Below are 18,491 nucleotides of genomic sequence, written 5' to 3' on the forward strand. Positions count from 1 at the left end.
GAAGTTTGCAACTCCATAGCTCAGCAATGAAAAACGATTTCCCAATTCTGTTAATTGCATATTATAGTACATCTAAAGCAGACAAAATTGATATGTTACACATGAATCTAAAGAAAATTGAATAATATGGAAATACAGCTTTTGCAGAACCCTTGTACACAACGTAACAAATTCATGTGAGACATAAATTGACACATCGAATTTGTCCACTTTGAATGATCTAATGGATGCTGCTTACAGAACCGCAATATCAATTGTTGATGCAGAGCTATAAATTTATAAATTTACGTATCTATTTTTTTTCAAATATTCGAATCTTTAAAAATCTTTTTCATAAAGTTTAGGCCCCAAATCTTAATTCTGCTTCCACCAGTCACTATAATTTGACTTTCTCTCTCAAATATAACAAATTTCATTAAACTAGGTGCAGAGGTTATCTCAGAAAAGCATTTTTGCGTCTTACATGTATTTGAATACGCTACGTCGGAGTTGGGCCCGAGCTAAAGCTTCCTCTTAGCATACAGTTGTAACCTCTACAAACAGTTTTTGCATGTTACAAAGCACAACATACAAAGTGCTATCACAGTGTAGCGGCACTGTGATAGAGGGTTACACAAGAGCAAAATTGAAAATAAAATCTTGCAATGATGCAATGCACACTTACCTTTTGGCAAAAACTATGCTAAGGTCATCCAAAACACCATTTAGTGACTGCTGAAGCTCCTTGAGTATGTTACTAGCGTCAGCTTCGAGCTGAAAAAACATAAAGACAGCATTTTTGTAATCACTGAAAACATAATATAGTTTACAGTAAAAGAAGACTAAAGCATACAACTATTTAATTCCAGATCTAAAGTTTATGGAGTGCAGAAGAAACGATCAAGATTTCCAGGATACCTTGTGATAGTTCTATCATGTTAATCTAAAGGAATATGAAAATTCAAATGTATGCCAGGGGTGAATTTGGTTCCATGACAGATCTTGACAGAAAGTTGTTGCAAGACAGAGGTAAAAAATGCTTCTACATTAATAGACCCTTACCAGCTACATTATAGTGTCATTTACAGGGAGCACTTTTGTGAACACACACACATTTGAAAGCCACAAGAATTCTTGCAACAAACAATGTTTTTGCCAAGCTCAGCATTTTGAGACTGGGTATGGCAGCACATTTGTAATGGTGAAACAGCCATTTGACCTTTTGGTGCAGGTCTAAGTGCAAGCAAGAATCTGACTTGGCACAGCGACAAGCACTTTTGGCGTAGTGCCCAACATCTATACACCTGATATTGTTTGATATTGTTACCTGAAGTAGTCAATAAATATAGTGGATCAGGCTTCATGCTCATCAATGAGGCATTCGGGCTAAAAAAGTTACTACTAAACTAGTTTCATCATCTTTATAGAATGGCTTTCCCTCTGCATAAATCATGGTATAAAGTTGCTTCTAATGTTTAGACTTACAACAGTCACTGCACATTTAGTGCGTTTCATGCAAACAAGCAAAAAATTTAGTAACTTTAGCATATGCCAAAGAGGGTGAAAGCGAAAGCTTGTACTCTCAAGAGACATTAATTGATTTCAAGTTTAGTAGAGTTGAAATGACTAGCCTCCTGTATGAGGCCAATGGCATTACTCAACACAGTGATCACTGTGGTTGATAAGCCAGCATGGTGCATATAAGTTTTGTGCTTCGGCATTACCTTTTTGCCCTGTAAAACAGTCATATTATTCCAAGGAAATCCCATAAAAAGAATCCGGTGGCTATTTGTGACACAATCTCCATAAGATGAGTGAATGTGTTGTAGAGGACAGAACGAACAAGAACGAAAAAAAAAGAAAAACCATTGGTCCTCGTCCTCTTCTCTTGTGGAAAAAAAAAAGTGCTCAGCTGTTATAAGACTTGGCATGGTCATGTCGCATGCTTGGACTATGCACCATATAGAACAAACAAACCTATAAGCCAGCATCTAACACTGCTTTGGACGTTCGCACAGTTAGAAGTTCACTCGACCACTTAGCAATCGTCATTCACACTGTACAGTTTGCTGTTATTACAAACCGAAACTACTTTATTCGTAGGTGGAAACCTTCTCCAACAAATGACATAGTCACGCAATGTATCTACAGTTAACAATTTGAATAGCTGCCAAAGTAAACAGCACAACTTATTTCATAGCAGAACAGTAGCCATGCTGTTGGGATCGTCATATGTTTTGAAACTACTCATTGCTGTTAAACCACAGCTTAGAAATACAGTGAGAATGCAGCAGTAAGGTCACATTATTTAAAATGAACTTTCAGGAATACAAAACTAATCTCAGAGGCTGATTGTAGGCTCAAGCATGTGCACACACGTCGTGCTGGGTGCTCCATCCACCTCAACACTGCAGAAGCTCTGGCCAGCCTGAATTAGATCACTTCAGTATGTCACACAGAACTGTTTTCCACGTAGATGACACCATGTCATACCAAATAGACAGCGCGAAGCGAGAACAATCACCAGAAACTGGCACCGAGCATATACATTATTAGATTTGTCGGACCGCTGTTACCAGTGGTAGGAGTTGGACGATCTTGCCGCTGCCACCATATGGAAGATTTGGAGTCGGGCTTGTAGGACGATTGGAGGAACTTGGGGCCACAGGACTAGGCAAGCAGGATTTATTTACATTATTTACATTTGAACATGGGATACATCTACACAGTCTAGCGTGACTCCCAAATGGAGCCCGCAAGACAAAGCATACAGCAAACGAGCACACAGCTCACGAGTACATTGACGAGCACAGAGCACAACGACGAGTCCACTCTAGCTGCCAACAACAGCTGGTTTTATCCACTTCGTGTTCCCTAGATCCCTAGGTGAAGCAAAACGTTCGACGTCATCGTAAACCAGCCGCCTCTCTGCGGGACGTTTTACAAACACACACGTGCACGCACAGGTTTCAGTGCCCCCTCCACGGGCAGACGACCTTTGCAGCGCAGTCGTCGTGGTGTCAATTGTCCTGCGCACCCGTAGCCAGGTGGTCATGCCCGACCCCAGCCAGCGCCTCTAAATTCCAGAGCTGCCTTTCTCCTGTTCTCCGAACGAGGCGCTTGGTGGATGAACGCTGCCGTAGTCAAGTTCTCCAAAGGAAGTTCACGGTTGGTTAGCGCTGTCCTCGCTGGTTCTCTGAAGTGTGCCCCCACCGCGGGTGGATCGAAACACGTACAGCGGGCTGAAATAACTTGCACGTTGCCACCTTGGCAGGCCATTCCTAACAACATGGCATACAAGATGGAGCACTCACTCAAGCCAGCATGCAGACTGCCCATAGATGGCTCCGCTGTGTACGCAATATGGTGGTGTCCATGAAAAAACGGTCTACATCAGTGGCTATGGCTGCTCTATTGTCTTTTGGAATGATGATGGTGGTGGTGGTGGTGGTGGTGTGCCTCATGTTTTGTTTTTAGTACCAAGGCAGCACTAATGGAAGGAGGCTTTCATTCTTATGCTTCATTTGACACAGGCTCAGTGCAATTTTCTGTTAAAATGCTGTCATGGAGCTGGATGGTTCAAAGATGCACTCTTGGAGCCATTTGGTAGTATTGGCACAGCTGTTCCACCATTAAAGTTCATTGTTGTATTCTCTCTGCAGCATTCCCTTGCCCAATGCAGTTGCCAATAAAGGCAATATGATAGATGTAAGCATACATGAACACTTCTGCCAGCACATGATGTCCTTTTCTTATCACATTCCACAGCCCTCTCTGCTTCCAACTGTGTCAAGTTTCCCCAATTGATGTCGTATCTCCTTGCTTCCCACAAACACTTCTCAAGCTAGATGCATGCTGCCGTAAAGGAATCTAAAAACATAAGCTAATTACAAAGACATAACTTTTTGATCAAAGGTGAAAGTAGCCACACTGAATGTCGGCTAGTTGGACTGCTTCCTTCACAAAGAAAGCAGATTTCATTAGTGTCTGCAAGTTATGGACAGCAGAACTTGTATCAGCCCTGCAGAACTTTACAACTGTTTATTTGTCATGCTTATTTATTTATTGTTTGATACAAGAAGAAAACCACTATAGAAGTTAGACTTCACACTGAGATTAATTCAGTCCCTATGATGCAGTGATTAAATATTCTGTGCAAGGAGTCTCAAGTGGTGAAGTGGAATGTTCCTGACTGCAGAGAAAGAGTGGGCTCTTTCTTTGTGGGTAGCCCACAATGCATAGCATCACAATATGTGTCATTATTAATGTGTGCTATCCACACTGCACTTGTTCAACTCAATGTAATGAAACCTGTCTTGGTGCTTTCAATAAAACAAAAGATCAGAGAGCAGAACACACTACCCAGGGATGAAATAAAAGCTTTATAAGTGTCATAAGACACAGTCTAAACTGGTTTATGTCAAACAATAAACAGTTCCAGAAAAAAAAAAGGGTGTTGCTTTAACACTTAAATGTGGTAGTATGCACCATGGTCTATACAACCTGGAATAGAGGATACTATAACCCCAAAAATGCTAGCAAGGCATTTTTGTGGTTATCTATCTTTTATCTATCTATCTTCTTTGGTCAGTGACTGCTCACCAAATGAAGAACAATAATCACAGAAAGCTATAATGGCAGCACTTACTTTTTCTCCTCCCATGGATTCGAAAAGCTTTTCAAGTTGTACCCTCAGTTGCTGAATATTGTTCATCAAAATGCAAGCCTGAAATTCAATGACAGAGCATATGTAAGTATGGGTATAAAATAAATAAGGTTTTCTATATGTTGCACGGTTACTACCAAATTGAACAAACATGTATTGTGTCAGATTTTTAATTGCAAAGCAATTACAAATAAAAGAGAAGGTGTCACACTGCTGCAAACGATACTGGCACAGCAGTTTGAAACGGTAGCACTAGTGAGTCCTTCGGCAAGAAAATACAATGAAGTTGGCTGAACCGGATTTTCTTTTACGTTACAATGCAATTTATTTGACTTTTAGTGCTTGACTACTATTTACTAATTACAATCAAGACACAAAGCGTCAGCAAAAGCTAGTTCTATATTCACAGTGCTGGCACCAATTCTGTCGTATGTTTGTAATCTTCTCACTTGCACAAACTATGTTCTCGGTGAAAGTGAGTCTTCGCACATTCTGAGACATTAGTATACCCCTTTAGCTTGACTTATTATTTGCTTTTGCCTTTATGTCTCTTTAAGTATTCCAATGGAGTGGGTAGTGGGGCCGCAATGTGTAATAGATGTACGAATTTACACTTAAGGTTAAAGCTTCACGCTAAATCATTATTATGATAATGACTTGAAAAAGAAAGCAGACCACACAGCAGGAGAAAAAGAAAGATACCATGAAGAAAGGTTGAACTAAGCCTAGAACATAACACATGTTAGTGAAAGTGGATACACAGCCCAGCAAAGCTGAAAACCAATGAAAACTGACAAAAAGGAAAGAAAGCAAACAGAGAGCCTACACACTTCACAGTAAGATGTAACTGCATTTGATGATGATTGATAAGGCTTGATATTGCACAAATTAAGACACCTAAGGCCATAAAAACACCCAGACATTTAGAGTGCTTTGACCGCATTCTGCTAAGTCAACGCAATTACTTTGTTCAACATTAGCACAACAACAATGATGACAATTAAAGGTGTGAGCAATGTGCCTCCAGGTGCCAATTAAAGCCTATTTTAGACAACTAGATTCTAGTTTGCATATAACAGTCACAGGGAGCTGTAGAACAATGCCTTAAACTGCACTGCACACTGCTTGTTCACAAACATTTTAAAAATTTCATGTAGTGTAAAAAATACATACGTATATAAATGGTATGAGCTATTCATTGAATTGAAAACTGCAATAAATGCACATGTATTAGAAATAGTATCTGTATTTGCTATACCTGGTTATGAGTACCAGCAGAACTCGATTAAAAACCATCTGCTTTGTTTTAATATTTCAGTGCATAATACTGTTATGTGTCTATTTCTGTGTGGGAGAGCATGACGACAATAAAAATGAGCAAAATGTGCAAGATAACCCTTCTTAGCAAACTTGTGTAGTTTGCTCATGCTAGATGAGACTAAGCTTTAAAAAAATTGTAGTTATACTTATAGCACATAACATGGGTATATGCTATTTTCCATCATGGTGCCAAACAATTAGTCTCTAAGACTTTGTTCAACATTCAGATGTGAAGAAATTCAAAATGTTTATCTTTCTTTTTTTGTGCTTCAATACAAGAATTATATACTAGCAAAAAAAAAGGAAAATAGGAAGTGGATCACCAGAGTGTTTTTTACAGGATGCACAGTGAAAGCAAAGAAACTTACAGTTTTCTCTTGCAGGACATAGTTTGGAAATTCCTTCTTCACGATGTCTGCATACGCTGTCAGGACTTTCACAATTGTCTGTGCAGAGAAAAAAGCACAAGAAAGAAATTGACTCACCATTGCTGCCCTGCGAAAGTGGATGTTCATCGAAACTTGAAAACCACCCCTACAACTGCTGAGGTGGGTATGCAATGCTTAGAGTAATGGTAGTAATGGTAATTTTGACAGCATGCCGCCGGCCACAGTGGTGCCACAACAGTGTTGAAATCAGTTGCTAGGCTGGTTTTCTTATATACAAAAGGCTAGGGACGTCACTCCCCATGTTGCAAGCTGCCATCAGTGTGGCAGCTTGTGCAACAGGAGCCTTTACCGCAAAACATATGCGGGGAGCACTATGTGCTTCACATTAATACCAGGAGTTCCATATCATCAATTATGTGGTTCGAATGATTGTTTTGTGCTTGTTCTTTATTGAAACGTAAGCTATTCTGTATGCATGATTCCAAAAAATGTATGCACTGTCGCTTCACTTTGAGGACTGTTTGAAGGCTCTGCATTACAAGGGTATGAGCCACTGCTCCTGGCCCTGTCACCGGGATCGACCCATATTTTTGCTGACGGACGCGGACACGAAAAATGCCGACCAACTAGAGGCTAACAGCTTCGCTGTAAAAAAGCAATACACTGATGACACAACCAACCAAACAGTACACTGCACCACTAATTGTTCTTTTCAGCCTACCTTGGCAAAACGCTTCATGTAGCGCTTCACAAGCTCAGGGTCTGGGCATTCTAGCTTGCTAATGACGTCAAAGCACTGCGTGAGTTGTGTAAAAACGTCCACCACGGAATTGGAAAAAAGGGCATGCTCCGAACTCTGCAGGAACTGCAAAAGACAAAAGGTTGAAATGTTTGTTAGTATATAGTTTTGCACATTGTGAGCCAACTGATAAAACTCCAGGGAAAACGGGGAAGTCGGGAGATGGAAATTCAAGACAATGATCAAAATGAGAACAAGGTGAAAGCAGGAGCCAGTGTTTTGACAAGTGGACTTGACTTCTTCAAGGCGACAAGTCAATCAAGAAGACAAATCAACTTGTCGAAATGTTGGCTCCCGTTTCACCTTGTTCTAGTTTTGCTCATCGAATTGATAAGACCGTCACATGCTTTTGAAGCATGTATCACTCTTTGATAAGCATATTCTCTAATTAACTGGACAGCGAGTCTAACAACCTAAATGCTTATAAAGGCAGTGCATACGAAAGTATGAAAGAGAGGAGTAAGGCAGCATAGATGCTATCATTTATCTGCAGTGCACCATGCAACAATATGGTCAAGCTCATTGTTTAGTTTAGGGATTAAAGTTGTTAAAAAATTGTCACGCAACAAAGTAGTAATATCATCTGCGTATGGTACGCAATGTGCCAATTTAAGACATGTGGGTAAATCATTAATATAAATGGAGAATAGTAGGGGACCTAGTATGGAGCTTTGCAGTACACCTGGGTAATAAGTTTAGTATCAGAATGAGCACCTCCAAAAAAAGAAAACTGTTTGTTCTCTATTATGCAGGTAACTTTTTAGGAGTTTTAGTACTGGACCGGTAATTCCCAGAGCTTCTAGCTTAGTAAAAGATACGTTACGATTAATCGTTTAGTGAAGTCCAAAAATACCAAACCAACGATGTCACCCGTATAAATCGAGTGACAAATGTAGTCGATTAGGGATGTTAAAGCTAGGTTAGTCGAACTGCCAGCGCGAAAATCAAATTGAGAAGATTGCAACAAATTAAAATTTTTAAGTAAATATTTAGACGCTTACAAAATAACTTCTCAACAACTTTACAAATCAACGAAAGAATAGAAGCAGGACGATAGCTGAACACCTCCAGCGGCATGGTTTCAAGACATTAATCTCTAACCAATCAGCACAAGCTGCAGTTGTGCTAATGAGGCAATGCAAAAATGTTTTCTTTTTTAGTTGTGCAGCAACAAACTTTTAAGCATCTCTAAAGACCATTCGCCAAATCTGCTGCCACAGTGCACATGCTGATAGTGAATAGCCCAGCCTTACTCATAAATCAGTCAAGAGGTGTCTACACGTATATGGTTGGCCTGACATAATATTGCATGTAGACCCAGTGTCATAGAAAATGTGGTTATTAAAGTAGCAGGCAAAAAAATATTAATAGCATATTCACAATGTTTTGAAGGAACAATCATAACATTAACAGAGCTGACAAAAAGGTGTCAATTCTGTCACTATTCTTGTTTTTTGTGTGTTAACGCTGTAAGGACTGACTAGTCCAAGAACAAGTTCTGCTAGGCCATATTGCACTTATTACACATTGTTTATTATGTTACTATATGACTGTTGCATTTTGACTCCAAGCACTGCTCTTCATAATTAGACAATTAAAACAACACAGTGAAAAATAATGTACCTCTGTGAGAAACATGATAGGTAGCAGCCAAATTCCCATTCAAGAGGTCATATTGGCTCGGTATCTATGCTTAACAAAAGTGTCTTACAACTGGGAAGCTACAAGATACATGTTCACATGGAAGACTCAAATCCACATCTCATGAGTAGTAACTGTTCCTTCAAAATAAATTTGTGTTGCCTCTCACATTGATCATAGGTGTATGAATATAAGAAGCCAGAAAGTAATAGAAGATTTCAGTTCGTACAGAAGTGCAAACACTTGTGAGTCCACTACCATTTTTGTATAGAGCAGAAGAAATCATTTCACAATGATTTGTTTTTAAGTTAAATTACCATAAGAAACTGCTTGGACCCACAGATACACACATGGGCAAAACAAGGACATACTATCAATGTGTCATGGTGTTTCAGAGGACACAAGCATCAGGTGCTAGGGAACAAAGTAATGACAGCCGGTGTTCATCTTTCATGAACCAAACAGCACAATGTAGGTAAGCACCAAACAGTATAATTGCCATCACTCTACTTTTTTCTGTGAACAGCGACAATGGAAATAAATCTGTGGTGTGTTGTAACTAAACCACAATGGGTGCTGCTAGTGTCGCAAGCTTTAACTAACGAAGCAATAACTGGTGCAGACAACAATAGCAAAGAGGGCAGCAGCTTTAGCATTACCCATATAAAACACACATAACCATGGGTTTAACTCCATACGGTGTCTTAGGTGCTATGGTCTGTTTACTGTATAACTACATAAGCTATATATACAAAACATAGCCAGTAAATGGCCACGAAAATTAGATGACATCGCCGTTTAAGCAGCATGTCTTCGTGCAATTCTATACTTTTACACCCGTGGTAAAGAAACTGCTGCATGGTAAAAATAAAAACGTTTCAAGTGTTTCCAAGACAATCTTACATTGCAATGCCATCATAGCCAAATTTGTGGCTATGCAAAGAATTTGTTTCCTATCAGAAGAAATAGTGCCGTAGTGCTACGTGCAGGAATAAGAATGCCACAGCAGATGCTAACACCTGGCTCAGAATGTTATCATGATGGTATTTGCTGAATACCTTCCCAAAGCATAGGTCCCTATTATACAAAGCAGCTAGCAAACAATGACATAACTTTCTTTCATCTGAGTAAAGAAACTAAAGCATTCAAGTAGCAAGCATTATCCATTAATCAAATTCATGGCAAATGAAGTCATCAGATGATTTTAATAGGTTCACCATGCTAGGACACAGAATGCTCATAAAATATTTAGGGAATGTGATGGTGTTAAGGATCTCCTTATAGTAGAATGGCGATTTGGGCAAGTTAGTCCAAGTTCATGGTGCGATTTGCAGTACAAGATACCAAAGTTAGGAGAGACAAATGCGGGGTTAGTGGAGTGTGTTTGTTTTTTCCCACTAACCTCGTGCTTGTCTTTCCACACTTTGGGGCTTTGCACTGCTATCACACCATGAAGCATTTCCTTAGATGCTTGTAGGTATAGCTTTATTCCATACACACACAATACTTGCAATATTAAAAGGGCCCTGAAACACTTCTATAACTGATAATAGAATGGCTTCACTATTAAAGGACATCATCTCAGGAATCCCATGCTGCCAAAATGTTCTTCTTCCTTCAACTATAAATGGAGTTATCGTGCCAATACCAGGCTTTTCTTTCTCTTTTCATCTCCGCTAGCACACTGGAAGCTACATAATGGAGAAGTCGAGAAGGCAAAGCATCACCCAAAATTTTACTGCAGTGGTGGTGAAAAGGCTCATCGCAGCAACCCGTGGTGGCTGTGGTAGACTATGCTACACAGCATGCCACTGCAATCTTGAAGGCCACGCGCAGCAGAACCAGTTATGCAAAATTTTTATGTAAACTGGCAGTGCAAACATGAAATTATTTTTCTGTCTTCTTGAGGTCGCAAATGTTTCATTTAACTCAAGATCGGCAATTACGTATTACTGAGAATGCTCTCATAATCACAAGATCAGTGCTGGTGGCTCGAGCTGCTTGCGATGATGCTGCATGACGACATTGCAAAAGAGAGAGCAACAATATTTCACTGTTTTTGGCCAGGATTGTGAATTCCCTGTTGCATGCAGTGCTGTAATATTTGGCTCGTATGTTCACAGCAGCCTCTAGGACATAATAGGAACATTTTCTTACCATGTTCAAAAAATGTTTTGTGGTCTCTTGAAATAATTATTATGTGTCAGAATCACTTAACGAGGTTCAAGCTTCTTGACAATACTACTTTGTTCCTTAAAAGACTAATATACACCAATGTGCAATCTTTTATTGCCAGTATAAAACAACCTTTTTGGAGGTGGATGTCACGCAACTACCATGATATTGCAACATAATTGATGTGGGAACTACTGGGTTTGACCCCAAAGTAATGAAACTGGGTCTAATAAAAAGAATTTATTGATCCGATCGGTACATATTATTTGAATTATTCAATATAGTCTTCTTGGGTATCGATGCACTGCTGTCAATGTGATTCCCATGCTGCAAAGGCTCCCTGGAATTCAGCTGCCATAACCTCTTTCAGAGAATCTGTGACAGCCCTTTGGATGGTGGGAACATCATCAAAAGGATGATATATCAGACTTCTCTTGAGCGTTGAGAGCAAGAAAAAGTCTGCCAGGCTCACATCGGGGCTGTACGGCGGCTGCAGCAAGGTTGGAACCGCTATCCGGGTCAGGTAGGCGGCCACAACAAAAGCCGTGTGGGCTGGTGCATTGTCATGGTGGAGCTTCCAGCAATTGGCAATCTCCGCTCGTTTCCACTTGACGCCCCTGTGAAGGCGCTCAAGGACTTCTTTGTAGAACACAGTGTTGGCGGTTCATCCCAGAGGTACAAATTCTTTGTGGGTCACCCCACGCTTGTGAAAAAAAGACAATGAACATTGTCTTTACCTTGGGCTTCAGCATTCTCACTTTCACGAGGTGCAGGAAGTTCGCCGTGTGCCACTCCGAACTTTGTCACTTGCTTTTGGGGTTTTACTGGAAGGCCCATGATTCATCGGCAGTAATTACACCGTCTAAAAAGTACCGTTCACTTTCTAACTGCCGCGACATCTTAAGGGAAACGTCAACACTTTGTTGCTTTTGTTCATCACTCAACACTTTGGGCACCAATTTCAATCAAACCTTCCACATGTTCAAATTTTCAGAAAGAATTTTGTGAGCTATTGTTTTCACATGTTAAGGTCTTTGGCGATTAATCTGACACTCAAACGACAGTCAGAGTCTAGGAGATTTCTTACTTTGGTCATGTTTTTGTTCAAACCACCCGTTGAAGGAAATCCACATCGCTCCATGCCTTCAACGGTCTCCTATCTGTTCTTGGAATCACTGAACCATTGGAAAACCTGGGCCTTTGATAGGGCGTGGTCTTTGTAAGCCATCTTAACCAAGGCAAGCATCTCAGAAGTCGTTTCGCCCAGGTGAAAGCAATATTTAATCATGTACTGCTTCTCCAGCGAACGCTCCATTTTTGATGTTCTACGGTGCGACAAAAACTCAAAAACAGCTTTTGCGCCACTTCAGATCTCCACTGTGTCAGAGATTGGACACAACTTTTGGCCTGTGTGTTACTTAGCTTAGAACCCCTACCACAAATCCCGCCTCTGGGGAGCATGCTACTGGCAACTGCAGCGTCTTGCGGCAGGCAGTCTCATTACTTTACGGACAAACCCTGTACACGCACGCTAGTTATTTGGTGCACTTTAGTAAAACTTGCGAACTTTTTCTTGCAATACAAGCTATAACAGCTCCTACATCTAAAAATAAATACATCATAATTATGAACTATAGTTTCTAGTTTTAGAGGTACAGTTAAACCTCTATATAATGAAGTTGGTAAAATCAGCAATTTGCTTCGTTATGTCGAAATTTCGTTGTATTGAAATTCAACCTTTTATGCAAATAAGTACAGTAGCTGATCGATTTTACTTACACGAAGAGGGGCTGCATAATTTTTCGAATTATTGGACAATTGAAAAAAGCAAATTTGAATGAGACAAAAAATTTGTTTTCATAAATTTGTGAGTCAGCTAGAAATGATACGGTTTCATATACCACGTATGTCGGTGACATCTTGACGTCGGAGGTATGAATTAAGCAAAGCCAGCCACCCTTTCATGTGCACTGCGCCCCCCGCGGCTGATGGTGTCACCCACATGGTGACAACACTATCAGGAAAAGCGCCGGCAGTAGGGAGCGTATGCTTTATCTGCCTCTTGCTCTGATGGGTCACCAAAATGCAGCCACGTGCAGCCCCAGCCATGACGCACGCCAACTTATCCCCTGCCCAGCAACCTCGTGCACGCTTGATTGCGTTACCACGAGCTTGCTCCCCTCCCTCTCTTTCCCTATGCCCATGCGGGAAGGCGTCACTCATGAAGCCACCATCTTTGTTGCCTCACCCTCGCACACTTTCAATTGCACCTAAAGCACATGGTACGTGGGGTGCGACAGGATCTTATTGCACTTGGACTTTATACGAAACGTGATGCGCGTCCACTTCAGCGATCACTCTTGAGAGGTGCCTCTGCAAGCAGCCGCTTGAAATTCATCATTTAACCACCTGTGTCTGTGGAAGTTTCCATTTATTGTCTCGACATTCCATTGCAGAGGCAGTGAAATTTTGTTATACTGAAATTGCAAACAAACACACTTCCTTTTACTGAGGTTCTAAATACATGGTGTTCTATGGACAAGAGGTTATGAAAGGTTAAATACTTCATTATATCAGGAATATTGTTATATTGAAGTTCGTTACAATAAGGTTTAATGCATTTTAAAAAGATGTAGAAGGAGTGGGTAATGCAGTGTTTACTTACGCCATCTTTTTTGTCACGTAGGAAGGCACTGTGGAGGTATTCTAGAGAAACATCATCATTCTCATTGAGCCATTGCATCACAAAAGGTTCAAACAACCTGAAAAGGCAAGGAAGTCAGGTATAAACATAGTTCTAGAATGAAATGTGCAGCAATAACATGAATCAATACAACAGCAATCAATGTCAAGATAATCAAATGGCCACATACGCAGTGCATTTAGTTTACTGAAAGCAATCCTCATGGTTTCAATCGAATTTGTTACATTTCAGTGAAAAACATGAGTTTTATATGTATCACCTAAAAAATTAGGAGCTGTGCATTATTCTGAAACTAGAAGAAAGCATAAAATTGAAAGAATATTCCCACTATTATCAAAGGACATTAGATTTCTTGTGCACACACAAAGTTATAATGATAGTATTATTTACCTAAATTAAAGGAGCATAATTGTAATTATTGTATACAGTGCAGGTCCACATATATTTACATTCATGAAACATCAAAACCTAATAATTTTAAGTGATTATTGTTATATCTTGATCGATCTTGATGCTGTATTCCTGGAATACCTGTACACTTATACAAAGGCAGCTTCAAAAGGTGCAGCTTTTAAAAAACGCATCACACCTACAAGGCGCAGCTTTCAAAACTGCTGAGGTCTATTTCTGATGCAAAAGCATCAAATGGCCCATCGAGTAAAAAAGATGGTGCCTGTTATCTGTGAGAGCAAAATGCCATCTAATTTCTTATTGGCTGCGATGCCACGTCACAAGCGTACCTCGACGGAGCAGGGGGCAAAAGGGTAAACCTGCTGCTGCTGTAGCACGCCAGGTATCGCATGAGGGGAGAGGGCACTGCCGCGATGCTACGTCACCCTTGCTCTCGCTCTCAGAAGTCTGTGTTAACCATGCATTCCTTGTCCGTGCAAGCACTCGCCTGCAATCTATCTGCACCTCAGCAAGGCCAAAAAAAAAACGCACCAACCGCATCAATGCGCTTGCTTGTCCACGAGGAGTTAATAACTCGAAGGACCGCTCAGTGGCATTCAATTGGACATTAACGCCTTTGCACTTACAATAAAGTGCTTAGGTGTCCTTGGATTTTTTATTTATTTATTTGCAGTACATCACAGGGCTTCCAAAGAAGCATTGAATGAGGGGGGCACAGAGCAATAAATTGAGTGTTATATCAGCAGACAACAACTAAAACTGAAACAAGACATGGGAATGTCATCAATGTACTATAAAACCTAATTCAATATGCAATACAAGAGAAGTGAAATCATTACACAATATTAAAATGTCTGTCCAGTTTGCGAAAATGGCTACGGTCAGTGATTGTGACAATGGCTTTGGGAAGATCATTCCAAAGTGGACTAGTGTGTGGTAGTGCAGATGAATTAAAAGCTTGAGTCCTTCCAAAGATACATATGACGCTTAGGTTATTATGTAGATGTCGTGATGTGTGTGTGGGAGCATGAATAGGTAAGTGACGATACGGTAGGATATGAACATACAGTATTTATGCAGTGGACATAACAGTGAAATGGAGTGATGGGTATCCAACGGCTGGAGGTCACATTCTTGTTTAAGGTTAGTAACACTGAAAAGGTGGTCATAGTTAGATGATATAAATTGAGCGGCCCTATCCTGGATCGACTTTATCTTGTCAGCAAAGGTACTTCTGATGAGGAGACCAGATTGCTGAGACAAATTCTAGCTGTTGGCAAACGAAAGTTATATAGGCTAATTTACATATGTTAGAGTTACAATGACACAAGTTATGACACAAATAGCCAAGTGCTTTAGATGCCTTAGCACAAATGGTAGTTACGTGCTTCTTCTAGGAGAAGGCAGGAATTCCAGGTAGGGTAGGAGACTGATTCCTAAGTAGGTGTATGAAGAAGCATGAGGTAATACTGCATTATCTATAGAATAAGGAAAGTTAGATGTAGGGTGCTTACAGCTGAATGGAACTACCTTGCATACCTATTTTTAGTTGAGTTAAGGGTCATTAGCCATTTATCACACCAGGAGTTTGTAGCGTTAAGATCATTTTGAAGGATAAGATGGTCATTAGCACTTTTAATACTGCGGTAGATATTGCAGTCATCGGGAAAAGGTTTTATACCAGATGTTATGTTAGTGTTATGTCATTAATGTAAATTAATATAGTAAGGGGCCCATGACGTTACCCTGCGGTGCACGAGGTACTATGTAAGAGAGAGAAGAAGAAATGTTATTTACCACTGTGAATTGAAGGCAACGTGACAAAAAGTTTCTCATCCACGACAAAGTTAAACTGTCAATTCCAAGAGCTGATAGATTTGCAATAAGACGTCAATGTGCTACACGGTCAAATGCTTTAGAGAAGTCTAGAAAGATGCAGTCAGTTCGAAGGTTGTCATCCACATTAAAATGTACATTCATGGTTCATTCAAATTGTGTTTCTCATGATAACGTTTTCCCAAATCCAGGCTGGTTACTGAAAAAGAAATTATCAGACTCATGGTGGTTGTAAAGATGTGATGAGATAACTTGTTTGAGAAGTTTACAGCGGATACACGTCAACAAAATGGGACAGCAGTTTTTGGCTGCCTGTCCATATTATTAAGTATGGGAGTAATCTTAGAAACTTTCCAGTCGGCCAATAACTGTCCAGATGTTAATGACTGTTTAAATAGGTGGAATAAGATCTGACTTGAAATGAAAGAGGTATTTTTTAATATTTTAGAATTTATGTTATCAATGTCACTAGATGTAGATAGCTTAAGGTTAGAAATCAGACATATTATGCCTTCCGATGAGATTTCAACTGGCTCCATAAAACGAAAGCTCATTTCAAGAACAGATGGCACACTGGAACGATCTTCTCGAGTTAAAACAGATGAAAGAAACCACTGAGCTCTGATGGACACTCTTGATCAGAAAGTTGTGTTAGGTCATCGCAGTGTAAGGAAACATTGTTGCCAATGCCATTGGGAGCAATTGTTTTCCAGAACATCTTAGGGGTAGCCTTTAAGAGACAAGGCAGGTCATGCAGGCAATATTTATTTTTAGCTCTTTTTATAGCCTTACAATATGTTTTTAAATATTATTTGTATTTTGCCCCAGAGGACAGGGTCTGGAGTCATTTTGCGCACTCATAAAGACGTTTCTTTTTGTTTCTTAATTGTCTGAGTTTTCTTTATTAAACCTTGGGTTAGTTTTATCATTAGTTATTAATTAAGAGAATGTACTTGTCCACGAGAACCTAGATTTTGTCTTTAAAAATAATGGCGTTGTCATTTACAGAGCGAGATGAAAATGAGGGCAGAAATTTCTGATTAAGAAGCACCTCTAACTCAGCATTCATGTTGTTAAAGTTGGCCTTGTTATATTCCTGAATTTTTTTAGTTTTAGCTTCTTTAAAAGTAAGCTGGGTGTTAAGTTGCAGTTGTAGCATATTATGGTCACAAAAGCTCTCGATATGTGAAATCGACTCTATGGTATCAGGATAATTGGTTAGTAGGAGATCGAGGACGTTGGAACCACGAGTAGGTTGGTGAATGACTGGAAACAAATTGTAATCCAAAGTTAGGTATACAAAATCTTTCACAGCATGCCAAGAGGATGACAAGAGGTTCTAGTCAATATGCAAAAAGTTAAAGTCACTAAAAAGATAACTATTGCTGGCAGGACAGTGTTTAGCAGCCTGAGATACTGTATTTACTTGCATAATGATCGCACTCGCGTAATGATCACACCCCTGAATTTTGTCGTCAAAATTCTCTCTTTTTTATTTCCCGTGTAATGATCGCACCCCGAACTTGCCGCAACTATATTTAGTGTGTCAAGTCTAGCTAATAATGATCACGCTATCTGTTGAATGCTACGCGAACGACTCTTCAAGACAAACCAAGTGGTCTGCACGAACCAACCATTCTCAAGCAGATGCCCCATTGCATTCCTTTCATCACTTTCCGCACTTCCATGAAAAAAAAGAAGAAGAAGAAGAAGAAGAAGAAGAAGAAGAAGGCTACAACCAAACTCGCCTTTATTATGTGTAGGCTTTATAATGGCTGTGGTCAACAACAACAACAACGAAAAAGGCGCTTTTTGATTCTTCTTGTCTGCACTCGTGGGCACGAAAAAAATCGCGAGCGGCAACGATAGCAGCCACGTTTACACTGATATGTTAGAAGTGTACCCTATTCATATGCCGATGCTTGCAACACGGCTAAGATTCTCGCCCACCCTTAGCGGAAATGTGCATTATTAGGATAGTAGTGAAGACAAATGCCGCAGTTTCTGCAGCATGCCCGCCATGTGTTCCTATGTCACTGGCAGCTAAGCGTGCCCATCCGTCCCCTCAAAGTGGACATGGCTACATTATTGCCACAAACTTGCCGATATTAATGATATTATTCATTACTGATACGGAAGAAACTGTATCAATGCACGTAATGTACTCACGAGAACAATAAAAATCGCATTTGGCGTGTTTGGCTTGCTCTGCCCATAGAGTTTCCTACAAAAATTACTAGAGGGAACTCTGGCACTAGTGTCTACGGGAGCACTGCAAAGGGAGCGGTTGTACCAGCATGGGAATTATGGTAAGTACATGGATTTGCCTAAACTTCGTCCTTTTGGCTTCAGACAGCTGTGTGACTTTGTAAACTCGTCGTTTTCAACAGTGTATTGTGTAATAAATAATTAAATAAACATAATTAAAATTGTCCGACGACAGGATTCGAACACAGGAACTCTAGCACAGAAGCCTGATATTGAAACCATTAAGCAACAGACGCATGTATCACCATGCAAATGAAACGCCCTTATGAATTTATAGTGGGCATGCCAGTGCCGTGAGACGCT

General features: G+C 40.1%; 1 protein-coding gene across 5 annotated transcripts in view; it reads right to left on the reverse strand.

Moving 5' to 3' along the window:
- LOC135904322 (protein unc-13 homolog B-like) overlaps positions 1–18,491 on the reverse strand; it is a 405,600-nt gene that overhangs the window by 26,865 nt on the left and 360,244 nt on the right. For all 5 annotated transcript variants that reach the window (XM_065434988.2, XM_065434979.2, XM_065434961.2 and 2 more), the window contains 5 exons: positions 13,635–13,731; positions 7,076–7,219; positions 6,334–6,411; positions 4,628–4,705; positions 665–753 (listed from right to left, as the gene is read on the reverse strand). In XM_065434988.2, coding sequence (XP_065291060.1) covers positions 665–753; positions 4,628–4,705; positions 6,334–6,411; positions 7,076–7,219; positions 13,635–13,731 — 486 coding nt within the window. The remainder of the gene's footprint in view (positions 1–664; positions 754–4,627; positions 4,706–6,333; positions 6,412–7,075; positions 7,220–13,634; positions 13,732–18,491) is intronic.

This window comes from Dermacentor albipictus, chromosome 1 (genome assembly GCF_038994185.2).
Source record: "Dermacentor albipictus isolate Rhodes 1998 colony chromosome 1, USDA_Dalb.pri_finalv2, whole genome shotgun sequence".
Taxonomy (NCBI): Eukaryota; Metazoa; Arthropoda; class Arachnida; order Ixodida; family Ixodidae; genus Dermacentor; species Dermacentor albipictus.